Source organism: Chenopodium album, chromosome 16 (genome assembly GCF_948465745.1).
Source record: "Chenopodium album chromosome 16, dcCheAlbu1.1, whole genome shotgun sequence".
Classification (NCBI taxonomy): Eukaryota; Viridiplantae; Streptophyta; class Magnoliopsida; order Caryophyllales; family Amaranthaceae; genus Chenopodium; species Chenopodium album.
The window spans coordinates 3992228-4019844 of NC_137849.1; the positions used below are offsets into that span (position 1 = coordinate 3992228).

The 27617-nt window shown below is 33.9% G+C and overlaps 2 protein-coding genes across 8 annotated transcripts; both read left to right on the forward strand.

Moving 5' to 3' along the window:
• The first annotated feature begins 577 nt into the window (after nucleotides 1–577).
• LOC145584695 (uncharacterized) lies at nucleotides 578–5203 on the forward strand. 6 transcript variants are annotated; one of them, XR_014100392.1, is made up of 11 exons: nucleotides 578–865; nucleotides 2073–2122; nucleotides 2682–2717; nucleotides 2803–2847; nucleotides 3142–3225; nucleotides 3491–3556; nucleotides 3657–3695; nucleotides 3830–3929; nucleotides 4130–4289; nucleotides 4574–4828; nucleotides 4943–5203. XR_014100392.1 is itself a non-coding variant. In XM_081641502.1 (10 exons), coding segments are annotated over exons 1-10 (837 nt in total). In that variant the 5' UTR covers nucleotides 578–609; the 3' UTR covers nucleotides 4575–5203. The 6 variants fall into 6 exon arrangements, 3 of the variants coding, with proteins under 3 accessions (XP_081497628.1, XP_081497631.1, XP_081497630.1); XR_014100393.1 differs by having other exon boundaries at nucleotides 4950–5203; XR_014100391.1 differs by having other exon boundaries at nucleotides 4574–4748; nucleotides 4869–5203.
• Nucleotides 5204–13255: 8052 nt separating this feature from the next.
• On the forward strand, nucleotides 13256–27361 carry LOC145584696 (uncharacterized). 2 transcript variants are annotated; one of them, XM_081641506.1, is made up of 15 exons: nucleotides 13256–13438; nucleotides 13577–13711; nucleotides 14940–15026; nucleotides 16217–16288; nucleotides 20158–20362; nucleotides 21312–21430; nucleotides 22077–22448; nucleotides 22555–22689; nucleotides 23198–23335; nucleotides 24255–24410; nucleotides 24618–24857; nucleotides 25417–25583; nucleotides 25699–25813; nucleotides 26154–26234; nucleotides 26778–27361. In XM_081641506.1, the coding sequence occupies exons 1-15, from the start codon at nucleotides 13310–13312 to the stop codon at nucleotides 27012–27014; spliced, it is 2388 nt and encodes a 795-aa protein (XP_081497632.1). In that variant the 5' UTR covers nucleotides 13256–13309; the 3' UTR covers nucleotides 27015–27361. The 2 variants fall into 2 exon arrangements, with proteins under 2 accessions (XP_081497632.1, XP_081497633.1); XM_081641507.1 differs by lacking the exons at nucleotides 13256–13438; nucleotides 13577–13711; nucleotides 14940–15026 and adding an exon at nucleotides 16030–16081.
• The last annotated feature ends 256 nt before the right edge of the window (nucleotides 27362–27617 follow it).

Consider the following 27617-nt stretch of genomic DNA (forward strand, 5'->3'; position numbering starts at 1 on the left):
AAAGGTCTATTCGGTGCTGCAGTATTTTGAATTGTTGATGCTAAGTCAACTCAACTACAGTCCATTACCCTTGATGAATGACGAACTAAATATTTCATATCGGCTAGACCTAGAAATCAATGCTTTAAGCTTAGCTCAATCTAAAAAAAAGTCGAACCTTATTTATAGGTTCAACCTTAATATATGATATATATGCAGGTGATACGTATAAAACCATATTTTTGGACTTTAACCATCAGCTTAAGCTTTTGGTTGAGATGGTCCTATAACAATGGGGTTGGCAGTTAGCACAAGATCTGTGTATACATGGCTATCTATTTGTGTTATTATATAAAAAGCTAATAAAAAGGTATTGCAAACCATGTTAACACAAATTTGATGAGTGACATTTAAAGTTGGAATCATAGATATCTATTACGTAGGAGTGATGATATATTAATATTTCATTTATTTCCCTAATATTACGATAATTATTAGTGTAGGTACATTTTTATATTTGACACGTTTTTTCTTATCCCATATGCAGTTTATAAGGGACATGACTCTAAACGTTGCGATAAAAAAGAAGAGGAAATATGCGCCTATGCGGTAAATGACAATTACACAACAATGCTTGACTGCTTGTTAATGCAACTTTGGAAAGAAAAAAAAAAAAAAAAATCTGTTTCAGGAGTAGAGTGGATATGGCAGCTGCTGGAAGTATTGGCTTATTATCCAGTTCTCCTATGTTTAAGAGTTCACCATGTTTATCTCAATTCAAAGATTCATCATCATCATCTTCATGCAATTCTCTCTCTCCTCAACTTCTCAAAACCATTTCTGACATTCATAGTTCTGGTATCATTGCTTGCCTTCGTGCTCCTAGGTACATCTTTCTCTTTCTTTAATTTTAACAAGGTTTTTTTTTTTTTTTTTTTTTTCGGGAATTTCTTAATGATATTGTGTTTGTTATCGCTTAATTCTGAAGATTTAGTTAGTTCTTGGAATTTTGTTATTTGCTTGGGAACTCTAGGAATTCTTATCCTGTAATTGAATATTGAATGTGGTGGTTTTCATGTAGTTAGTTACTCGTCTTAGATTACTCGCATCATTTTGACCTCACTTTGATTTTATGTTGTTATTTTTTGGATAAAGTATAATAATATGAAAACAAATATTCATATAATTAAAGATATTTATAGTTAAAGTTGTGCATTAAAGTCAAGAGATGCAAATTTATAGTCAAATCACAACTCGAGGTTTTATCATTTTCTCATTAAATCATTTCAAGGGTATGTTATTTCAATTTTATAATGAACTTGCCACTTAATAAACATTTCAATGCCTCCTTAAGGAACTTTAGTGATACAAATTTATCTTTTCTTTCTAACATTTGTTTAAATAAACATAACTTAATTACCCTCTTTAATTGCATTTTTGTTTATAATAAAGAACACAATATAAGCAAAATTATTAATTTGTTGCTTTAATTTTTGTGTTTCCATGTTTCATTATTGTATGAAATTGTGTTTCCCCTTTTCCCTACGTTTCCAGCTTCTGTTTAGAACTGAGCCAATCATCTTGTATAAGTTATATGACTTATATCTCTTGAATCATTTTTTTCCCTAAAGGATTCCTTATACCACCTTAAGCTAGTCTAAGTCTCTAGACCAAGTAGAAGCTATGTACGAGTAGTACTTAATAAAATGAAGTCATGGCTACATGGATGGAATATTGCGTCATTGAAATGTTACAATTAACTTGCAATCTTGCATGGATAATGGTAAACCTCGAATTGTGCTAATGTTATTATGTATAGTCAATATTCATGTAAACAGTTGAATACAACTATATTCTTGTCTACCAATTGGTAAACAAGCTGATCAAATATCTTTGCATAGTTCATTGCTTGGGAGTTCAAGTCTCAAAGCTTTCTGATGTGTGCAGAAATGTTATTTTCTTCCTTCATTCATGTTCACCAAAACAGTCAAAATGTGAGATTCTGCAATGACAACTGATGAGTCAAGAGATTGGATAACAAGTGTCTTGTTTTCGTTGTCTTCAATTCTGAATATGTGAAAATATCAGTGCAGAGCTAGCGCTTGGAGCTGCACGAGCTGCACTACGTGGTGGTATCAAAGTAGTAAGTGCTTTTGATTTCAAGCTTAAATATTGTGTCAAGTGGGTTTTTTTTACCATCACACACAGTATATCATTCTATTAATTGCAACTAATTCTAGTTATTGGATTCATGACCTTTATATTGAATACCTTGATTTCTGTCCTTAGTGTTCATATGTCTGAGCTTCCATCGAATTCTCTTACACCCTGGAAGAAACACAAAAATATGAAAAGATTTCCATTCTGATCCCTAAGATAATGCATTCATCATTTCTATCTGTTTGTCACTTGCATTCTTAATATTTGCGAAGAATTACCTGCCTACAAATCTGTCCCTCATGGAGCAAAAAAAGTTGATTTCTGATTTTCCTATAAATCTAGATGTCTATGAACAGTTTGAAAAATACATACTGTATTTTTTCCTGCTAATGCTTACTGGAAGCGAGTGAATTTAGCCTGATATCTAGGCAAATTCTAAATGCTTCTGATTCACATCTCCCCTTGCTTGAACTTCACCCTATATCTTTTATAAGTAAATTCTTGATTTTTCTGACATGTTTGTTTTACTTCCTAATGTGTAGTTGGAGGTTGTGATGTCCACTCCAGGTGTGTTTGAGGTTGTTCGGTTAAAGTTCTTTTTTCTTTCTCTAATTCAGCTTGCCAATTGACTTCATTCTCATTGCTCATGCCTCTTTGTTGTAGGTTTTGCAACAGCTTGTGCTGGAGTATCCAACAATGACTTTAGGAGTAAGATTATGTCCTCGATAACTTATTTCTCTTTTTCTTTCAATCTCCTTATCTCATTATTTTAAAGTGTTTATGTATGTTGCAGTAAATTAATTTTCGAACTTGACTGAAGTTGGTTTCTTTAAGTAAGCATTAGAAGTTGGTTCAAGATTGTCTGCACTCTCTTTGGATTGTGTTCCTGATTGATTTGCTTGGCTCTTAGAGATATCTTACAAAAATTTGATAGTGTTTGTCTGATGCATAGATTTCTGACAGTTATGTTGCGTAATTATTGAACTTAATCTATTTTTTTAGGTAGGAACTGTTATAAACGTCGAAGATGCTAAAGTTGCAAAAAAGGTTGGTGCTAAGTTCCTTATGAGTCCTGCAATGATAAAGGTATTAATTTGAAAGCTTTAATAGTCTCCATAACCATTTTCTTTTTTGGGAGATAAATATCATTGTCACACATTTTTAATAGATTATAACAACTTTCTGAATTTCATTTTGTTTGTCAATATATTTGCTTATTCTGTCCAAGATGGACTCATAGGACACAAAGCAATATTCGTCCAATCATGATTATAGAAGTTTGTTTATATTTAAAAGGATAATTTATGTAGCACTTAGCTTGAGGTTGTATTAGCTGACCACCTATCTACAGGATATACTTGCTGACATCCAATATCATGAAGTTCTATACATACCTGGTGTCATGACTCCAACAGAAGTATGATTATCCTGTCTCCATTTCTTAGAAACACTGAATAATTCTTCCTGATTCTGAACATTACCACATTAAACCCAATTTCACTGTTGTCCATTTGCAGATATTGTCTGCTTATAATGCCGGTGCAAGGATTGTCAAGGTGGGGTTTATCATGTTTCTTGTTCTGAATATATCTATTTGGCGTCTCTGTCATTCTCTTTGTATTCATTTGTATTAAATAATGAATGGGGTAGGAGAATCGCATAACTGATGCTGTGCTCTTGGCTTGATCAGGTCTATCCTGTTTCTGCACTAGGTGGTGTCGAGTATATATCAGCAGTTAAGAAGCCTTTTCATCACATCCCAATGGTTGCTTCTCAAGGAATTAAAATGGGTATCCATCCAAAATCATGTCATTATCTTATAATCGCTATACTAATTTGTGAGAGTAGTATTCTTGGCCTGCAAAGATCAGTATGTACTCCATAGTATTTTGTTGTTTCTGTATGTTTTTGAAACTACAACATTAATCAGTGGATGATAGTAAAAATCTTATCTTTCTTATTAATAAATGTTAATGTTCATATGCTGAAGGTCTAGTAGCAGACTTCATCACTCGAGGAGCATCAGCAGTAGTGCTGTCAGATGCCATTTTTCAAAAAGAAGCAGTTGCTCGAGGAGACTTTGACAGTATATCTGAACGAGCACAGTTAGCAGTTTCAATTGGCACTGAAGCTAAAAACAGCTTAAACTAGTATGAGATAAGCTCTCTCTCTCTCTCTATATATATATATTTGCTGCTTATTATAGAGTTAGAAATGTAACCATTTCAAATAAAATACTGGTACAAAATAAATGTCCACATTTCCAAACATGCCTGTCAAAAATGATTTTTTGGGACACATTCTGAAAAATAGCCATGACTATGTAGTCCTCTACTTTGTCAAATATTTTTGCTGATTTTTTATATTTTCTTTTGCGCGAGCTTGATTTGCACATTCTTAAGCTAATCTTAACTAGTGTGTAATACTGATGCAGGTTAATCAGTAACAGTTTTTTTTAATCAAAGCCGGTGGAACTTGTTGACCACCATTCTGGCATTCCCTACACTTGCTTGCACCCGTGTATGACAAGGTTGTTGTAGTAAACTGCCAAATCAACAAGTAGCTCAGACACCAGTAGATATAGGGCTCAGTTCAGAGTTCATTATGCAGTAAGACATAACTGGACTTGGCTAAATCTTTGATTCAGGCTATATATCCAACAGTTAGTTAGCTGACAACATCCAAAAAGGTTGCAATGCGTTTACTTTTTCTCTCGTCTTTTAATACAGGTCAAAGGGTAAAGTTTTTCCCTGTTAGATCACAAAGATGTCTAACTCTTTTGATCATTTATACCCTTTTCAAGCCCTCAGGAATTCTATCTCTCGCCGTCAGTGGGTGTAATACCACATATGCTGTGGTGATATGTTTCTGAGCAGAATGCCCATCATCAGATCTAGGCAAGGCATATTGGAGTGATTTGATCTAGGCAAGGCATATTGGAGTGATTTCTTCTATTCTGTTGTTTAATACTTCGTACTCTGTAATTCTGCAGAAGATCTTATGTGACATATGTAGGTTGCTGTATTTTTTTCATATATATATGAATGTTACATCAAAGTCTTAAACTACTGGTGTGGTACTGATTGGAAACTTTATCTGTCAATTGCTTGGTTTACATGCTTGCTTGCATGGACAACTGAATTTACTGTAATGTTTTTATAATATGGATTAAATCAATTCAAGATAATGTAGTGTATTTTGTGTAAGAAAATCAATTCTAGGTACTCACTCCATTTCACTTTTTAATCCTATATGGAATCAATCGCGTAAAATAAGAGAAAGAAGTATATAAGGGCATCCACAATAAGAGGTTTGTCATTGGGTTTGTGGGAAGAGCAAAATGAGCAATAGGTTTGTTTATACAAACCAGTTCATTTTGCTCCAAATGGCCGACTTTCTCCTTTTTCAAAAAAAAAAAAAAAAAAAAAAAAATTAAATCTTGTTGGGGCCTATTTTATTGTTTGGATAAATTTAATGAGTTGTATTGACAGTAGGTCTCATATACCTTTGAACAGGTTTATTTATTGTTAATGAAAGGTTTGTTAAGTGAGGGGTTTATATGATGATGATGTGGCAAGTAAACAAACCTCTTAGAGGTTTGTTCTATTGCTCATGCCCTAAGACCATAAATATCAAGAAGGATATCTATCCTCTTATATGGGATTTTTGCTGAGTTGGACCCATCCTCTTTGATGTTGGGAAATGTTGAGGATCCTCAAGGCAAAGAGGATGTTCAACAATCCTCTTCTGGTGAAGGATTAAGCACCTCGTCGTTTGTACCAAGAGGATATAGCAAAGCACTAAAAAGTCAACATTTCCAGCATTTTACAAGGAAAAAAAAACGACGTTTTGTCAAATAAAAAAAAAAAGAAATATAAAAAGTACCTGACAAACAGTCACAAACATCGGAATGACAAAGATTATTGCAACAACCACATTTTTGAAATGACCTGCCATTGATTGACAAGTGTCACCTTTTTATTTGTTGTATTTGTTACATAATTATTATTAGACCCTATTATTAAAAGAATCAATAAAAAATAATCTTTTACAAAGATAAAATTTATAAGTGGGATCATATTTACAGTACTCCCTCCGTCCCTGAAAGTTCGACCCTTTTGGCCTAATTTTAGTCCCAAAATAATTGACCCATTTGTTTTTCCCAACAACTATTAATATCATGAAATTACCAATACTTCCTCAAATATTTTTATTGGGCATAGGATAAAGATAAAAAAACCCAAAGGTTTTATCTTAAAAAACCGGTGAAGGACAAAAAACAAGGAATTTCTCTCTCTAGGTATTAATTGCAAATTATTGTAACTTGTGCTTTCCCATACATTTGTACTTGCAAATTAAGTTTCTTAATACCTGCGAAATCAACCCAAAAGGGTTGAAGTTTCGGGGACGCAGGGAGTATAAAATATATCAAGAGGATACTTTTTGATGTGGGAAAAATAAAATGAAGAGGATGGAAAAAAGGAAAGAAATACTGGAAAATGAGATGGATGAAAAAGAGTATGAGGTGTCAAAATGGGGTAAGGAGAGAGAACGTATCAGAGGACTAAGCCATCCTCCTTGATATTTATGCTTTAAGGAATCTTACATTAAAGTACAATCCAACTCATAACTGCTTTTATTTTTCTCTCTCTCTCTCTTTTTTTCTTTTTTTTTTTGTGGAAAGGAATAATAATAATAACTTTAGACCATGTGAGGGAGTAGATGATTTTTGTCTTGTCATCAATCCAATATCATTTCAATAAACCAATCAGATTTACTCTATTAAATAAACTCAATCAGATTTAAAATAACCAAGCATATTGAAGTAACGAGCTTGGAAAAACATTTTTATGTGTACAAAAAGGTGTACTGTATATTTGATGAGTTATTATTTTTCACTTTGCATGATTAGATCTTAATATAATTGATCCAAAACATTATAAATTCTCCCTAGAGGAGTACTGTAACAGATTACAAAATTATTAAATTTAAGATAGTCAACCTTGTAAAACCAGTTCTTTAGAACATGTTAGGGTACCAAATTCAAAAAAAAAAAAAAAAAAAAATTAACGCAGTTGGAAAGGTAGAAAGAAAAGCAAGCGCTAATCCTTCGCGAACAAACAGATTTACAAGCGATAAATCTGAAAAAATACTCCGGAATCCACCAGAAAAGAGTAAAACTCTTGGGAATATTATTGAAATGTCAAAAAAAAACTCAATATTAAAGATGGCTAAAGCGTTTAAGTAGTCTAAACAAAACCCTAATACGAAAATAAAACAAAATTAAAATCCGGAAAATGTTTAAACGCTATTTTCAGGCCTTAAACGAACTCGGATGGCTTAAAAAGCCTGTCATTCACAGGCTATGAGTTGGACTCATTGACCCGTTTCCATTTACGAAAATATATTTTATTAAGCAATCTGACTCCGGGAGCCCGACTAGTAGAAATCATTACCCTTAAAAACTGAAAATCAAGCTTTATGACGTTGCACTTCTTCGTCGAACCAAGAAGCTAATCTCCCTACGTCAAAAAAGAAGGAAAAATACACTTTATTAATCCCAACTTTAACTGGCCAATTTACTTTGAATATTCCCAATTATCGATTATTTTGTAATAATCCCAACTTTCACCTCTGTTTTCTTCTATCAATCTCGAAAATCGGTTACCTGCTGAAAAGGTTTTTTTTTTAAAGAATTAAAATGCCATGTGTCACTCTGTTATTTGTCCAAAAAAAAAAAAAAAAAACTCAGCCACCACCAATAGGAAACCATCTCCTTCCCCAGCCCCATCCCCTCCTCCCTATCCTCACCGAAAAATCATCCCCTTTCCCCAACCACAAGCCTGCAACCGTCCCTCCTTCTCCGCAAGCCCGCAACCACCAGGCCACCATAGCCAATGTAATACCTCGTATTTTTATACGTATTTTATTTAAAATAAGTATTTTGAGAAGTATTTAATTGAATTTAAATGTTTTATTTAAAGTATTTTATTTATTTATTTTAATAAGTTGGAAATATTTTATAAAAGGAAAGTTTATTTAATTAATTATTTTAATTAAGTTGGGGTTTAATTTAGGAAAGTTTATTTTAGTAAAGTTTTATTAGAGATGGGATTAGGAAAATTAAAAAGGGAAAGTTTAGGGAGAAGGGTTTTAGAGAAGGGTATAAATATCCCACATATGAGGCAAATCAAACTTTGCCCAAAGTGGAGAAAACCCAAGGTAAACTTCTCTCTCCTTTTCCTTATTTTTCTTTTTTTTCTTTTTCCTTTCTCCCCTTCCCCTTCTTTTTTTTCGGCCACCCCCACCACCACTGCCAGCCACCGGCAGCAGGTGGCTGCCGCCGCCAGTAGCACCAGCCGCCGGCAGCAGGTGGCCACCGGCGCCGGCAGCTGGCGTGGTGGCTGCCACCTTCTTTCTCTCTCTTTTTCGAATACAAAAAAAAAAAATTGTTAATTTTGTTTTAAAAATCAATTTAATCCTAGATCTAAATATTAATTATGGGTTTTGTGATTTGATTTTTGATGTTTGATTAAAAGTATTATGTTAATTAATTTTCAGATTATGTTTTTAATTAAAAAGCCCCAATTTTTGAAACCCTAGGTTCTTGGTTTATAAATTATTGAAGGATTATGATATATAATGGTGTAAACCTTTGATTAAAGTGTTTTAAGACTAAATTACAGCAAGATTTAACTAAAATAAAGTGCTGGAATTTTTGGTAAAGCATTAGAAATCAAGTTTCTTTAAGGAATTTTAATTACCCATTAATTGAGATTTAATTATGATGTTTTAAATATAATTTCAGCTTATTTTAAATAAATTATGAGGGGTTTTATAATAGTATATATTGCTGAAAATTTGTGTAGAGTGGGTTTTAATATTCTTTTATGGTATTAAATTGTAGGAGACTTTGAAGTGAGTGATTTCTATTAATTGTGGCGATATTAAGATCGTATTCAAGGTACGTTCGCGTACTTAGTATAATTATGTTGATGTAATAGCATGCTAAATGTGTTTGATTGATTACAAGTAGTATCATGCTAGGTTTGGATTGGAAATTATGATTTGGATGTCATTGGTGATTGGATTATGAAGCATGATTTATTTGTGATGGAATATTGGATGAACAATAATAGTTTGGAATATTATTTATGAACCACTTATTTATTTATGGCATGATAGAGAGCATGTTTAATTAAACTAAATGTTTAATTTGGTTTGGAATATTGAAAAGGAATTTTATTATGGTTCATATAATTTTTATTGATGCTTTAAGCATGAGGAAGGAGCTATATAAGTGTCTATGTACACGAGGAATAAATTGTATGTTGGTGCCTTAGTGCACTTAAGGTGTTTTTAACACCGAGGGATAGGATTTGTGGCGCTTTATGCATTTAAGGTGTCATTGGCACCGAGGTAGAATTAAAAAGGGTTCAACATTAAATATTATGTGATCACTAATTATTCAAGAATTAAATTGATGTATTTGATTGTTTGAATAATTATTATTGATTGAATGATTATGGTCTGAGAGTCATCACCAAGTTTAATAATTTATAAATAACGTAAAGTGAAAGAGATTACGCACCAAAACTCTTGGAACGTATATACCTTGAGTATGAACATATGGGGGGAGTTATGGGGTTTTATATTTAACCATAACTTCTAATGGAGTACAGGACGCCGTATATTCCTTTTTATTATTATTATGCGCAAGAATTCCGCCACCTATGTGTGGTTTTTGATGCTGGCACGGTTAGCTCCCGTGTCAGTAACCTCAATTTATTGGGGGAGGCTAGGGGGAAACCCGTTCGATGCGTAATCAATGCTAAATAAATTATTTAGTGTCTAGTGAGAATTTTTATTGAGTGTTGTATGCTTGGAAAACAGGTGCAACAAGGTAAGTCGTGTGTTGATAGGAAATTGTATGTTAGTGTGTTAATTACGCTTATGTACTCAGCTTTGCTGATTGTGTGTTTTGTGTGTTTGTTGGCCTTGTCTTTATCTTGGCCCTATGATGACCCATTTATAATGGAGAGTAGTGGAAATAGGTAGAGATAAGTTTTTCAGGTATTGAAGCATATTCATGAATGGGCATGAGTGAAGAGCGTATCATGTTAGTTTCCATAAGTTTGTGATGTGTTTATCGCTTTAATTATTTATGATAATATTATTATGCATGATTAACGAAAAGGTTTTGAATTTGGTTTGGTTTTAATAAGGGCCTATAATGGTTCCAAGTTGTAGGTTGATTTTATTTGACTTTGTTTGACTTTATTTTTGTTGATTTACTTTTAAGTTGACTTGTTTTGAAAGGGTTTGAAATTAGCCTTCCGCTGTGTGTCTTTGATAGTTGCCTTAGCCGTTATCACGGTGGCGGTAATATCTTAGATATTCCTAATTAAAGTTTTTAAATAGAGGAAAACAGGTATTTTAAAAGAAAGGAATTTCTAGGGTGTTACAGCCAACCTTATCGTCATTCCACCATACCCCAACTAACATTTGCAGATCTGCACTAGCACCGCCATCAGATTCTCCATCCTTTATTCTTGTTGATTGGGTCATCATTCATCGCCTTCGTTCGCCAATTCGAGCCTTGACGAATAGCAGCGGTGTCGCGAGTGGTTTCAAGGGAAAGGGTTTGGGGTTTTGACCGATTTCGACGGTGGATCTCGGGAGAGGGGGTCGTTTCCGGTTAGGTGGTCGAGGATGGTAGTGGTTTAGGTAGGTTTCTCTTGCGGATGTACGGCAATAGTTTAGGGGTGGCAATTGGGGTGGCAGTTTGGCTGGGAAAGTTTTTCTTTTTTTTTTAAATTTTTTTTTTGAGACCACTAACGTTGCAACACGTGTCCAGTAACCTACAATCAAAGGTCGTTAATTTTTGTTAACCGGTTGGGATTGATAGAAGAAAACAGAGGTAAAAGTTGGGATTATTGTAGAATAATCAATAGTTGGGATTATTCAAAGTAAATTGGCCAAAGTTGGGATTAATAAAGTGTATTTTTCCAAAAAAGAAAGCAATTGTAAAGAGTATCAAACATGCATGAAAAAGAATATATTCCTAAATGTGATGAATAAATTTCCTTCGATCTTTAACCTAATTATAAAAATGAATTCATTCTAGTTTTGAACTCTATGATGAATGTTTAGGATGCTCCGTGCTCACATGACAAATATTAGTTGCTTTCGAGGGTTAAAATTGAGAAAATCCCCTTTGATGCTAAAGTCAGTATCTAGTCAAATGTTTAAAGAGAAGTGAGAGTAAGAACCAAAGTATAAGAAAAAGGCCTAATGGAATTGAAATGGGGGTTTGTATAAACACATACTTTATTTGTAGTTGGCGCATTTCATGTATGGTATAATAGATAGCATCATTTATGCTTTTGTCAACCTTGTTTGTTTATTTTCCCCTGCTTTCAAACCTCAAGTCCTCAATCTCAGCCTTGCTCAACCACATCATGTTTAGTCGACCAGATGCTAGTGGTTACTCCTATACAAATGGATTCCTCAATTTTGTTGTGTTCATTCCTTCAATAGAGGAGACTGTGGGAAAAATATATTTTTTTTCCAAAGAATTTCCACATACATACATGGTTACCTTTATTTTTCATAGTTTTCTTTCAAAGTCGATCCTAAATCCGAGAAAAACTGAACTCTCTTCTGAAAACGTCCGAACAATGAATTTTAGTAATTTCTAATAATATGTACTTCATAATTCTTTACTAAATCTATTTTGATGGTTTACTTTTCCACAATTATCAATTTTCAAATACAATGTCTATCAACCCAACGAACGTTAGAATTATTCTTTTACCGAATTGAAATGTGCCACGAAGATTATTCAAATAACTCAAAACTTCCCAATTATCTTCCCTAGATCTATTTCAATGTTTGTTTGGTTAACATGGAAATTAATTCCTATGAAGTTGTATTTAGGAAAGTAGTTTCCCTCACAAAATTCTTAGGAATTTATTCAACTTATTTAGTCAACAATGAAATTTGATTAATCAAGGGGTTTTGAAACAGCAAAAACAGGAGGATGACAAGTGTCCCTCCAAGTTCCTATTTTAAAATAATAATATTGATTTATAGTTTACATCTAACGTATAATGAGTCACATGTCAAATATAATAATTCATGATGTATGACAATTTTTTTTTTTTTTTTGAAGAATGATATATACGAAAATTTAATTCTATTTACTACGTAGATAATCTAATATCATATAACTAATATATAAAGCTAAACTTTTAGCCAGGTCACGAGGCAGCGACACTTGGCGTTCCAACTTTTCGCCAAGTGTCGCGCCACGTTGGATAGATTTAAATAGACCTCATAAGATAAAAAAGTTAGTTTAGAATTCTATTTGGATAGAATTTTAGGATAAAATTAGTTTTATTTTCGATAAAATACCAATATTTTAAATGTACAAATTCAATTATAATTTTATTAAAAAAAATTATTAGATTATAATTCTCAAAAATTATCAAATGAATTATTTTTTATATCATAATATTTTTTGGATCGGACAAAGGAAGTAATTTAAAGCGTAAAAGATACATTTATAATATATACTAATTGGTTAAAATAATATACTTCACAATCTAGCAAATCGTGTAAAGATTAAAAATTTATCTTAAAATTCAATAAACAAGCCGGGCATCGCACGGGGCACAAAACTAGTATATATATAAAAGAGAGTTTTTTTCCCGAGTTTTTAGAGAGCCACATAGGATTTAATTTTTTTGGCGCGCCATGTAGGATAATAAATTTTAGTGGTAGCCAATTAAATACGAGATTATTAATTCCTTTTAGAATTAAATAATTTAAATGACACGTAAGCAAAATTGGCGAATAAAATTTCCCAATTTAAATTAATTAAAATATTAAATATTATCTTTTAATATGAGGAATTTTATCTAAATATATAACAAATTTTAGCAGATAAATATACATATAAAAAAATTTATTTAAAAAGTAAAAATTTAAATAAACCGTATATCGTACGAGTTTAATCTAGTATTATTTATTTTTTAATCTTTAAATAATAAAAAAGGCCCAATTTAAAAAACTCGCACCGGGTCCGAAATTCTTTGCTCCGCCCCTATAACTGAAACCAAGGGAAAAAAAAAAGTAGCAACTTCTAGAGAGAAAGAGAGCAGAATCCATGGAAAAATTGAAGTCAATAATACCATTGGAGATTAAGAGAAAGATAGAACAAAGCACTACCAAAGATCTTCCTTCAACTACTTCATCCCTCCATGATTTCTTCGCTAAATCTTCCCTCTTTCACTCAGTAAGAATTCTTCATCCCTCTTTTTTCTGTATTATTAAATGCTTCTTATGAAATGTTAATTGATTTTAATATATAAATTCATTGCTATTTCTGCCATTTATAACCGAAATTTATATTGGGTTTGAAATGTTGTTGAAGATGGTTGAGGATTTGACAAATCCTGAACTGGGGTTTTGTGCCAAGAACAAGGAGACTGCTTTGGAGTTGAAGAATAAGGGAAATGCTTGCTTTTCTTCCTCGGATTATTCCCAAGCTGCTCATTTCTATTCTCATGTAACAATTTTTTCCCTTTTTGTTTTTTGTTTTTAGGAAATTAAATTTATCATACCCTTTGATCGTAATGATTTTAGTATCTGTGTTGTGTTGTGCACATAGAGGTAGCCACTAGCTAGTAGATACACCATGGCTAACTTTGCTAGGCTCATTTGAATTTTTAGTATGTGCATAAATCATCAGAGAGTAAGAAAAATTCTTGGGTGCACCTAATTTTTAGATACATTTGGGTGTGCATAAGAATTTTCAGACATTTAAGTTGGGGGTGTTGCTTGATTTCTTGATTTTGATGAGTATTGAAGCTAGCTTTGATCTTGAGTGTAGATTGCAGTGAAGGTATTTCATTAGCAAAGTTTAAATGAACTAGAAGCTATAAATTGAGGGTTTCTAATTAGTACTTGTATGTAGCTTTTTACATGCGAAATGTTATAGAAGGGCATCGATGATTTTCGGGTTTTAGTAAATTCTTTTAAAAATTATTTTGTTAGTGTATCATTAAAGATATAAATACAGATAGTGAAAAAAAAAATATTTATAGAATCAAGGGACTAAAAGGCAGTGGACTTAGAACTCTACCCTAAAATAAGGATATGGGTCTTAGACCCAATGGGTCTGGGTAAGGTATGGGTCTATGTGGTATTGGGTTGGGTAAAGATTTAGGTCCAATGTTTTTAGACCCTACCCATGGACATGCCAAACCCTCCCAAGATTGATTGGATCTTGATGTTGGAATTGATTACATATATGCATTTATGTGAGACTTTGAATTGTAAATCAGTAAACTGACTGGACAAAGATATTTTGTGTGTGGCTACTACTATACTAGCCCCTCCTTTTAATTGTATGACAATGTCAAATTGACTGTTGGTTATGTATTATTTTTATGTACATTGCGTACATAAAAGTTTAACACTTCATTGTTGATATTCTCATGTCATTCATTGAGTTAATTTTTTTCATTTGATTAGTGGTCAAAGATTGACATGATAATCGAAAATTTTACTTATTTGTGAATAGGAGTATGAATTCAGTATGGTTAAATATGAGTATGCGACATAGTATTTCAGAAGTTAAACCAAGCGTAATTATGCTGGAATCCTCTTTCTTGAAAATTTAATACTTTATATGGAGAAATTATCTGAGTGAAAAGCTAGTTTTTTTAAGCGCTGATAGCTTCTATAGTTTGTGTATTGTTAACTCAATTTTTTTTTGTTAATGTGAATTATAGGCTTTACGTGTTGCTCCAGTTGATGTTTTAGACAAAGGCAACGAGTTGGTTGCAGCTTTGTTTGTGAATCGGGCTTCTTCTTTTCATGTGAGTGTAACTGAATATACTTTTCCGTGCTTCATTTCTCGATAAATTATCATTTTCATGAGAATTGAGTGCATTGCAGTTCCTTGGAACTTACATTTGATTTCAATCCTGGCATATGCTACCTACAAAAGATGTTTTTTAGTTACTGATGGTGTTAGTGTGCTCTTAATCATGTTTTTAAGATGGATATTCTATGTTTAATTGTTCATTGCTTTGAACTACCTACAAAAGATTACATTTGATTTCAATCCTGGCAACTACTTTATTCTTACATTATTGCAAAAATTGAGTATTTACACATTTACTTACTACTCTTTGATCATCGATTGTAAATTAACGTCAGGGAAGAAAAAGTCATGTGAGGTTTTTTAGATTCGTTTTGATGTATTCATTTAAATTTATCTAATATTTTTATATTTATTACTCATAGGTAATCAAAGATATTAACGGGTAATAAAGTTGTGCGTTGGGATGCATAAAAAACTTAATTGTTGCAATGCTAAAGGAACGGAAGAAGTTTCTAGTGGTATTAAGTCAGCTTTAGTGAGAGGCCATACCTGGACCATTTGAAATGGAGTTTAAGAATTATTGTTGCCTCCATTCTAAAGCAAATTAAGATAGAATATCCACAGGATAATAAGGTAAATTAAAATTTTGAAAGAAATTAGGAAAAGAACTCCCAAAACTTCTATTTTTATCCTTGTCCCTTCCAGCAACCATGACCAATCATACCAATCGGGCTACCGATGGGCCCTTCATCTGTAGAATTCCATGTCAGCATTGAAGAACTAATTAGTTTAGTTGAATCTAAGCTGTCTTGTTCAGAATCATCAATTGCTGAACCTATATAGCATATGCTTCCCTGTTTCCCACTAAGGGGAAATATTTTAGAAAATTGTTTTTGACTGAAGGAGAGTGCAACATGGTACTAAGTCAACGCTTATCTATTTTGCAGTAAGAAACTCCTATGCCTTTCTTTTGTGGGAGGCTGAGGGAGGTGGTTAAACAATTAATGGAATTGGGACAAGGATGTCTCAATAGCCAGATAGAGAAAGGTTAATGTAACATAACGTCATTGCTTGCTCTATTTTTGCCCTTCCTTTTCCTTCTACAATATATATTTTCTTATTTCTGAAAATACTGTCAATCATGCAAACAATAAAATTTTTGAATTTGCCTCTTATCCCCAGAAAATGAGTCTCTTGGAGGAGTCCCTACGAGATTGCAATCGAGCTCTTTCAATTAGTCCAAGATACGCCAAGGTGAAAACTCTTACCTTTGTTATGCTTCCTGTCTCTAGATCTCTCACTTGAAAGCCTTGTTTCTTTCTCATGTTTTTGAAGAGTTCAGCATGATTGGATGTTTATTCACTTCGAATTTATTTCAGTGTTTATTGTCAATATTGTTGCACATGAGTGATGCAATTATGCCATCCGTAATTAATTTCACAAGTTCTGTTTTATAAATAATCTCAATAGGAACAACTTCTCTTTCTGTGTATATATTTCATACAGACACCTCCATAGAATGTTTTCTGGGATGTTAACTTAGAGTTAACTTTTACTTTTATATGGTTGTGAAAGATGAAGTTATATATTGCTATACATTCTTCAATTTTTTCTGTACCATTTGGAATTGCTATACATTCTTCAATTTGCAATTTCTCTGATTAAGCAATCCATTAATTCTAGTTGCTTAATCTGCTACACATAAAAGAGTAAGTTAATTAATGGATTGCTTAAGCAGAGAAATTGCTTCATTTCGAATTAATTATTGGCTTAGTGCAAGGTTTAGGCATTACACAAACTAGGTAGTGCTTCACAGGAAGCTTGCTGTAATGTGAAATGAGAAATTATGCAGTGATTGAGATACATTCTTGTCATTATCTGAATAGAATATATACTATGATCTTACAATCCTCGTCATTATCATCCTCAATGAGTTAGACTATGATCCTCCTCTGCTTCCATGTTATGTAAGTAAACAAAAACTTATAAGAGAACAAAATGGAAAGAGGAAACTTTCAATTTAGCATTAGCATGTTTGCAAAGTATACTTATAAATGGAAGTGAGTGCTTATTTGATTATTCCTATAACTTTTTCCTGTGTATACTGTGGAGTTGGGGCCTTGGGAAGAGAAAGGGTGGGAGAAATTGTTTGTTTATGAGAAGTGAGTCTGCACTTACCACATGTTATTATTTGCAAGTGTATTGTTATAAGGTTTAATTTTCTATGAGATGTGTGCCCCTGGTTTTATGTTTTACATCTTGCTAATTAGTTTCTTGCCTTGCTTATGCAACTTCAAAAGTGTTCCCTTGCAAATATAAATTCCTTTTTGGGTGGAGCATAAATTTGCTTTCATTGGAGTTTTTATGCCTTGAAGTGTGAAGATCTTGGAAAACCAATTTGGATTTATGCCTGGAACAACTGTAGAGGCAATCCATCTTATGAGACAGCTAATGGAGATTTATTGGGATAAGAAGATTTACATATGGTTTTTATTGATTTGAAGAAGACTTATGATAAGGTACAAAGGGAGATTCTTTGGTGGGCTTTAACAAGGAAAGGCTTTTTGCGGAAATATATTGACATCATTAAGGACATGTATGAGGGAGTTAACACTAGTGTGCGGACCACTGTTGGGAAGACTAAAGAGTTCCCAATTACAGTTGGAGTTCATGAAGGTTCTGCACTTGGTCCTTTTCTTTTTGCTATAATCATGGATGAATTGACGAGTTCAATTCAAGATGATATACCATGGTGCATGATGTTTGCTGATAATATTGTGTTGATTAACGAGACGAAAGAAGCGTGGAAAGTAAGTTGGAATTGTGGAGACGAACTTTGGAGTCTCGTGGATTGAAGGTGAGCAGAAGTAAGACGGATTATTTAGAATGTAAGTTTAGTGTTGTGGGAAACAATGAGGTTGGGGTGATCACCTTGGATGGGAATAGTGTTTAAAGTTGTGAGGACTTCAGATATCTGGGGTCTATTATTCAAAAGGATAGAGAATTGGATAGACATCTAGCTCATAGGATCAAAGCAGGTTGGTTGAAGTGGAAGAGTGCGACGGGTTTTTTTTATGTGATCTAGGCGTTCCCCATAGATTAAAGGGAAAATTCTACCGAACGGCAATAAAGCCTGCTTTGCTATATGATACAAAATGTTTGGCTATAAAGCATTGCCACGTGCATAAGATGAATGTGGCGGAGATGTGCACGTTGCAATGGATGTGTGATCATACAAAAAAGGATCAGTTGAGTAATGAGATAATAAGGAAGAAAGTAGGGGTTACATTGATTGAGTGCAAGATAAGGGAGAATTGCTTAAGATGGTTTGACCATGTAAAAAGGAGACCAAGTGACGCTTCTGTAAGGAGACTTGAAGAATTGCAAAGTGTTGGGATCGTGAGAGGTAGGGGAAGACCTAAGAAAACTTGGAGGGTGATTGAGAGCATGGTTCGAAAATGCGGTTTCGGTCGCGATCGCAGAAACGGTCGCGGTAATTCCGTAACGGAATTGATGCGTTGGTCGCGGAACGCGTCGTGGTTGTCACCCTAATTTATTTTATGTTAGTTTTTATAAGTTTTATAATAAATTTTCTCATAATTTTTGAAAATCTTATTTTTCAATATATCCCCTTTTTATATCTTGTACAGTACTACAATAGTGCGGTGTACAAGTATACAATATACGTAGTAAAATACTTCATATAAATGTAATAAAAAAAAAAAAGTTAAAAGAGTACAGTAGTAATTAGAAAAGGAAGTTACGTGGGGGAGAAGGAAGAATAAAAGAGGGAAGAGGAAGAGTGATGGCTGGTGGGGTCAGGTCAGAAGTCAAAAAAATAAAAAGAGGTAATATACAGCTGTCACTATTTCAGTCCACTACCCAATTTTTATTTAAAAGACAAAGATGTGATATTTTTCATCGACTTTCATGGAGAAACGGAACCCTCGCCGGAAAACTTATACTTTTGGGTTCTTTTTCCTTGGATTCTCTGTCGGGAACATGCAGCTGATTTCAATTCATAACGGCCGTAACGGCTGAAATTGCGGAGCTTTGAAATGCAGCGTGCTGACCCGATAAATTTCGGTTCGGTAAAATTCAAATCTGTTACAAAACGACCGATACGTAACGATGCGGCCGCATTTTAAAACCCATTTGAGAGTGACATGAGTGCTTTGGGGATTAAGGAAAATATGGTGCTGGATATGGCGGTGTGGAGGGAGAAAGTTTGCGTCAACGATGTGTCGTAATTATATATACTTTCTAATTTTTTTTGTATTTAATTTTATTTTTAGCCCACCAATGTTTTATGAACTGTATTGTTTTCCTTTACTTAAGTTTTCTTAATGTTTTCTACTTCAACGTTTAAACCACTCTTTTAAATCTTTCTTGAATTTTATTTTTGGTTCTCTTTAAAACTCCCTTAATTTTTTTTCTTAAATGCTCTTTCTTTTACTCACTTTACTCACCTTTTTACAAACTCTTTTAAATGATGATTTTGTTATGTCTTTTTCTTTATATCATACGATTCCTTATGACGATTCATGTTAGCTGACCCAAATCATTTTAGGACTAAGGCTTTGTTGTTGTATAGCTACTGGAGTTTTCTGCCTATTTTTGTTGATGCCTATTCTTTCCCCCTACTGTTAAAAGTACAAAGTATTTGTTTGAATTTTGTTAGACAAGAGATATTACAATTTAGCTGTTAGAATAATTTCGTGAAAAATATTTTTATGTTAGATTATGTAAATGAGAAGAAATAATTGATAATTAACATTCCTTCTCTCTGTGGTAAAAGATCTGATGTTATTCTAGACTGCTTATCTCTCCTACCCAACACCTTTTGTAAGTTTGCTGAAGTTGTAGTTTTGATTTTTTTGTTTATTGGATTTTGCTAATCGTTGCCCTAAGGCTTATGGATAGCATTTAATTAATATACTTATCAAAATGATGATAAGCTAGAAATCTATGACAAAATCGCATGTGGTTTTGTGTTCTTCTGTGTTTGCACTCTTCTTTTAGTCCTTCATTTGCATAGGCATGAGGCTTGAAGGCCTTAATCAAGGGTGGACCTGGAATCAGATTCACTTCATTGATTATAGTTATATCTGAATATATTGTAGGCTTGGTACAGGAGAGGCAAGGTCAACACTTCTTTGTTAAATTATGAAGATGCGATCTATGACTTGATGGTAGCCTTGGACTTTGAAGGAACTTTAAGTGGAAAGAGACAAATACAAAGTGATCTGAAGTTAATGGAAAAGGAAAACAAAAAGAAGGCTGAAAATCCCTTTCAAGAGCTCAGCAGGCAAAAGCAGCTTGTTATTGGTGAGGGTTTTTAATGCCATTCACATTTCCATTTGTTTTACTTCTGTTGGCTGTTTTTTAAGCTCTTAATTGGCATTTATCTTTCAGAAATCAGTATTGTGCATGACTGGCAGATTGAAGCTTGTATAGATAAGTGATTCGAAGTATAGCCAGTAAACATTTTCACTCCTTTGCCTAAGTGATTTAGTGTGCCTGGTGCCTTTTCAAACACTGGTTGTGTAAGGAGTCTTGGTATACACCTCTTTTCCATTGCAGGGATTAGGGTCCAAAGGTAAGGAATGTTGACGGGTAGTTGTCATGTTACATTTCCCATGCTTTTTTTTTTTTTTTTTTTTTTTTTATGGTAAGGAAAAAGACCCCGACCAGTCCTCAAACCTCACGTGTTTTTTTCTCCAGTATTTGCTGGTTACACTTTAAAAGTGACTGGGAAGGGTAAGGGATTCCCACCTTCAAAGTGCCCCCGGTGGGGATTGAACCTCTAACCTCAAGGTTGGAAGGTGCTATCCTTTCCACTAGACCAAGATTAGCTTGGTAAATTTCCAATGTGCTCCGCACTTGGTTAGAGCAGAATTTGTGTATTTTATCATGAGACTTCTTTCAGTTCCTTGAATGTATTCGTTCTTTATAGGGACTAATTATTATCTGAAATATTAAGGAAATAGGATTATCCAGAATTATTTGTTATTGCTAGTAGTACATCTTGTATTCTTGTCCTATAAAAGTAGGTCTAATATATATTTCTTATTAAAAGTATAAATAGCCTAACACCCCATAACATACTTTCTTGGGATTATTAAGTTTGATCTTCTTGAGCTAGGAATTTCAAGTTATGCTTCTCATATTTTTTGTTCTGAATTTACTGCTTCAAGCTAGCATGTTTCATTTTATTGATTTGTCAATTTAGAATTTGTCATCTCTTGAGTTGTGAGACCATTTTTTTTTTCTATAGATGAGATGCCGCCGGTGAAGTTGCAGCGTGTATCTACTCCAACCAAAGGGAGAGGCATGGCTTCACTGTTTGAGATATCTCCGGCTACTTTAGTTCATAAGGAAGAGCCTTATGCTGCGGTATAGATCTGTTTTGCATTAGAAGATTCTTTTAGCCTCCTTTTTTGTTATGTCTCAAAACATTTTTATTGCGACATGTGTAAATGCAAAGCTCTTTTTTTTCTTTTTCTTTTTTTTTATAAATTTTTTTACCTATCCAACTCCTCATGGCTCTAGGTCTCGTTTGATACAAAACCATCAGTAGAAGGAATGATGAAGAATTTTTATGTACTTTTTTAATAAATCATAGGCATGTGAGTGTCCATGCTAATAGATAACCATTAAGATTTTTTCATTGTTGATTTATGTTACCACTTAATACTTAATTGGTAATGTATACTCCCTCCGTATTTAAATTAGTGAATGTGTCTCTTGTGCACATATGCGAATGCAAAACTTTGACTGATAATATCTTTAATTATCAATTAGTAAAAAGTACGGAGTATAACAATTGAATATTAATAAATTTTTCATTGTGACGATTCCAACAAATACCCTCAAGACTATATTTATTCTTACGTATAAATCACAAACATTCGTCAAAGTGAATTAGATGTACAGCGCAAAAAGTCAAAATGTTTCACTGATTTATATATGGAGGGAGTACGATGGGAAGGGGTTGCTGTTTATATTCTGTTAAAAATTGTCTGATATGCACGTTTCACAGATCATATTGAAGAACTTCAGAGACACACATTGTCATTTTTGTTTCAGTGAACTACCAGCAGACAATATTCCCTGTACATCATGCTCAATACCACTGTATTGCTCTGATCGTTGCCAACTTCAGTCAGGAGGACAGGTATCAAGGAAACGTGTAACAAACAATGAAAGTGATGATATTCTTTCTGGTGAATCTTTCAAATACTTCCTAAAGGTGACTTCAGATAGTCATTTGGATCCAGGCATAGAGTGCTTTACTGAACATGGACATGAATGTCGTGGTGTGAATTGGCCTGTTGTGTTGCCAACCCAGGTGGTATTAGCTGGTCGGATTATGATGAAGTTGGTAGAACTAAAAGAGAATTCAAAAGATTTGGTATCTAATCAACTTGTCTTGTAAACGCTTTATTTCTTTGATTTATTCTTGTTTAACCTGCATGATAAAAGTTTTGGTACGTGATGTCAGCTCACCTGTTATACAGGACCTTTTTCATAATTATGTACATCTCCCTCCAGAAAGCAAAGTGGAGTTGCATGTATACTCAATCGTGCTGCTTTACTGCCTTCACTCGTATTATAGATCTAAATTCAAGCTGCAAGGAGCTATTTTTGCAAAGGTCTGTCTCTATCTCTTAAAGCAACCCCACCCCTTCCTTCCCCAACTGCTAAGAAACTATGCATATGCATGAGCTTAAAGCCATATAAGTTGAGTTTTGCCTTATCGCATAAGCTTCTATGTATCGCTTGATTACTTATTTTGTGAATGTGGCAAGAATTACGAGTTGCTGAGAAAGATCAAGTCTACTTGTAATTAGGATTAACACCATTTCTATCCTTGTTTTCGAACCTTCATCGATCCTTGGAATACCGGGAATGAGAATTCTGAGATTTGACAACATAAGTTTTCTGTCTTGGATAGTTGAATGAACATAAAAGTGGAATTTATTTTAATTTCTCTTTGAACTCAAGCCATATCTTTGATTACTTGGAAAATTTGAAATGTGATAATGGAATGATAGCAATATCAATGCAAGTCAATTGCTTGTCTGAACGGATTTGAATTTCTTTCTATTTTCTTTGTTGTATGCATAGTCAAAGACTTTAACAGCCCCAATGCTTTTGCAGGTCATCATTCTTATTTCTCAAATAAAAGTCAATTCCATGGCAATTGTTCGTATGAAATCTTCAGATGTATCTAATCCATCGAAGCAATCAGGAAATTTGTCCTTTCCTGGAGATAGCATGACAAGCAATCTTGAGCAGGTGTTGTTTTCATTTTCACAAGTATATTTTAAGTTACCTGACATGTTCCATCATTTGATTTGAACATTGAAGATATTGATAACTATGGAAGATTCAGAAATTTAAAAATGGGGTGTCAAGTGTCAACACTTAATTTTATGGGTTGTGGCCCATATTTTGAATGCTGCAAGGATCAATCATGTAAATTTGAAAGCTTATATATTATTTTACATCTAATCTCGCCTACTTTCATAGTTTCATTTCCACCTGTCAAGCATTTTTCTTTTGACTGTAGCTATATTGCCAACTTTGGTAGTGTCGAGCTGTAGGCTTGTAGTTGTGTAGAGTTAAAGTATTTGGTGCTAAGCGGAAAGATAGAGTTGGCAAATAACTAGTGTCAGTTGTTATGTGTTCCTGTGCGTGTCAATAGTAAACAAGGATGGAAAGCCTCCAATTTCATTTATTTAACAGGTAGGAATTAAAACCCTAATCCTAATCGAGTTTATAGCTGGATTCTGACTCTCCTTTAACCCATTTAGTCACTGTTATGTTATAGATCAAATGTACTACAATTAATTTTAAAATAGTTAAATAACTATTGTAAATAGGTAATAATGTTCATAGGTATTTATAGGCACAATCTTTTGTCTAATTTTCTTTCACCAATATGAAGTTTTGGAATATTTTCATATAAAAGCACTAAACAAATCGATAACAGGTTTTTTTTGGCTGGGTATATCACATATAACCTTCCCCATACAATGGTAAATATTTGAGGAAGAGGGTGGTGTGAGGAGAGACCATTTTCTATATGTTTTTTTATCGTTTATCTGTATATTTTGGAGTACACTATCCATGCAAAACCAAATTCATACTTTATTTATATGAAACTAATGAATTTGATACTAATCTGGCTGTACCATTTGTTCTTAAATCTTAGGCGAGAGTTGGGCAAGCAATATACCTATCTGGCAGTATGTTCAACCATTCCTGCATGCCTAATGTCCATGCATACTTCATTTCTCGTACACTTTTGATTAGGGCCACAGAATATGTGCCCAGTGGATGTCCATTGGAGATGTCTTATGGACCACAGGTACTATTTTTCTCATCCTTTTTTGGATACACTCAGACTGCTTGTTGACATTATGCTTTGATTTATATGTCCTTTTAGAAACTCTAGGTTCTTGATTTTCTTTCATGCAGTATTGCAAAAGGTTGTGGTTTCTCTGCTTATAGAGTTATATATATTCTTTCAATATTTACCTCTTTTGTAATAACTGATTGCAACACATGTTTGCAGGTTGGGCAGTGGGATTACAGAAACCGACAGCAATTTCTACTAGACAGATATACATTTAAGTGTCAATGCAATGGTTGTACTAGAGATAATCTTCCAGATCTTGTCTTAAATGGTTTCCGGTGTGCTAAAGTTAATTGCTCTGGTGTGGTTCTTGATGACACTATGGTGGAGTATGAAAAACATAAATATTGTCATTTACAAGAGACACCTAAAGATCACAGTACAGAGCATCAACGAGAGGTATGCGGAAGATCCATAAAAGTGTGAAATACTGAATGTTGTCTATGCAATTAAATGTCGATGAGGATAAAACACAAAAATGTCCAAAAGGTGTTGACCAGCTTGATGTACTGCCAAACTTGTGGTTCAAAGTAACAGAATGGACTAGTCTGGAATTTGAACTCAAAGGCTTGGAATCATGTTGACTTTGTAAAAAAATCAAATAGCCCTTTGTTTAACATGGAGATTTCTGGAAACTGAGACAAAAAAAACTGTCCTCATTCAACAAATTAACCAAGTATATGTTCATCATCACCTGTGGGCCCAATTAAGTTCTTAAGTAGGAAAGCCTGTAGTTTCAACTTCTTCACAGTTTGTGTAATTTTTTTCAAGATTTAGTAAAATTGTAACTTAATGGTATCTTATGGATCAAAATACCAATGTCGTATAGTGTGCTTCACTTCTTAGGGAATATTGTCATCGCTTTCTCTGACAGTTTGATATGCTATACATTGGACCATGCTACTATTACTAGTTTCTTGCAGAATTTCTAATTCTTTTGTTTGACCTTTATATGAAGGTTGAAAAGTTGATGCATGATGAGATTAAGAACGTTGCTTGCCTCATATCTGAACATAGTAATCACTGCCCTGAGATTCAGTCTGGATGTTGCCTGAAATGTGGTTCCCCTAATGACCTGAAGTATCTGCGTGCAACAGCTGATGAAGCTGATACATATTTTCAAAGGTATAACCTTAAGTGAGAGGGAAGCGGTGCCTTGTAGGCTTGTAGCACAAGTGTTAAAACTATCCGCTTTTTTCTGACTATCCACAAATGTAATCTTTGGGGTGTGGGTTTCTAGTTTGCAGGAAGCTGTTATTTCAAATGAGGTTTCTGCTGGTCTCTTGTCAAATGCTTTGAGTTCCCTTAATGATCTGAAATCTGTGCTTCATTCATATAACAAGAAACTTGCAGAGGTAAGATTTACTGCTTTATCTCTAGAGAATGCCTCAACTGATCCCGCCCTTGTACTTAGGGTCTCTCTACTACTAAATTGCATGGTTTGATTTAGAAACCATTCTGGCCTGACCTGACCTTACTGTTTTGGAATCCTGATTAAAGGGATAGCATTATCCACTACGGTAGGATTAAATATTATTAGAGAAACATTTACTTCACCTCTTGCCCATTACAACTCATGCTTAGTTTGTGCAATAAGGATATTTGGAGATAAATAGGAAATTTGCTTGTATATAGTTTGCTGGGAATACAACAGCATCAAAGTCATACATAATTTATATAAATGATTTTTTGTAGGCTGAAGATATTCTTGCTGAGGCATTTTGTTCAGTTGGGGAGATGCAACAAGCAATTGATCACTGCACAACATCCATTCAGGTGAATTTGCTTTTATCAGACTTTTCCTATGTGCACTCGTGTATTTATTGTATTTGTTTCTGCTGAATAGCTTATGCCTATACATGCTTGTGATTTTGAGTTTGAATAACTTAGTGGCCAAGCAGACAATCATCACTTGGTTTGTAACATAAAATACCATGAATGTCATTTTTTGCTCAATCTCCTTTCTGCGGAGAGTAAATATAACATTCCCTTGCCACTTTGTTTGACCTTTTATTCCACTTAGGTTTCTCGCATAACGTTTTATAGTTTAAAGCAATCAAGAAGTTTGCAAATGCCTTGTGAAGCTCTATATGTTATACTGAGTAGAAAGTTTTTATATTGTATATTAAGCAAAGTAAAGTGCATATATTGGACCAAGAGGGAACAGATTTAGGGCCTATTTGGTAATTGTCAGTTTTGGTTTTTGTGAACGATGTGAAAATTACTTTTCATACTGTGTTCATAAAAATAAAATTGCTCCTGATTTCAGAATATCATCTAAGCTCTAATAAACTGACCTCTGTACTTTTCTTCCCACAGATTCTAAAGAAGCTTTACAGTCCTGGTCACATTGCCGTTGGAAATGAGCTTGTAAAGCTATCATCACTTCAGCTAGCTTTGGGTGATGCTGCTGCTGCTGCTGCTGTAGATACTGTATGTCAGATGGATACAATATTCTCAAACTACTGTGGGAAGCAGGCAGAGCTGATGTTTCCATATCTGCAATACCTTAAAGGGGAGGTGGTTCACAAGCTTGCCGATGGAAGTAAACCATGATACATCAAATTGCATATTCATAGGAAAGTACTGGATTACTCAGTTTATGCTGCTGCTATCTTTTTTTTTTTTCATGCTGGGCACGGAGATGGGGAGAGACGTGGATAAGATTGGTGCATATGACCTAAGTTCATATGGGAATATCAGTTGAGTAATCCAAGCTGTTGCTTATAAATTGATGTGCAGTCTGCAATCTGCATACTTAAGTTTTGTGTAAATTTGTGAATAGAAAGCACACTATGGATTGCGTAGGCCCGTAGAGCACCAGACAAACTAACTAAAATTGCTGTAGGATGATTGTTAACTCTATCAGCTATGGTAATGGAGGAGGAAATGGTTTGGGAATATCGAACATGGTATGATGATAGATTGTCACAATCTGACTGCCAAAACCTCCCAAATTTTGAGTTTACCAAGTGTTTTCACTTGAGCTACACTAAGTTGGGATAATCTAAGGCACATACCTGATAGTGGAATATATTACCCCTAACACGGTATATTGTAATTTTCGAACTTTTTATATAATGAGAATAAACATATGGGTGAGGGGGTTGCTACTTGCTAGTACAGGGAAAGAGTAGCAGGCAGAGAAAGATGCGCACA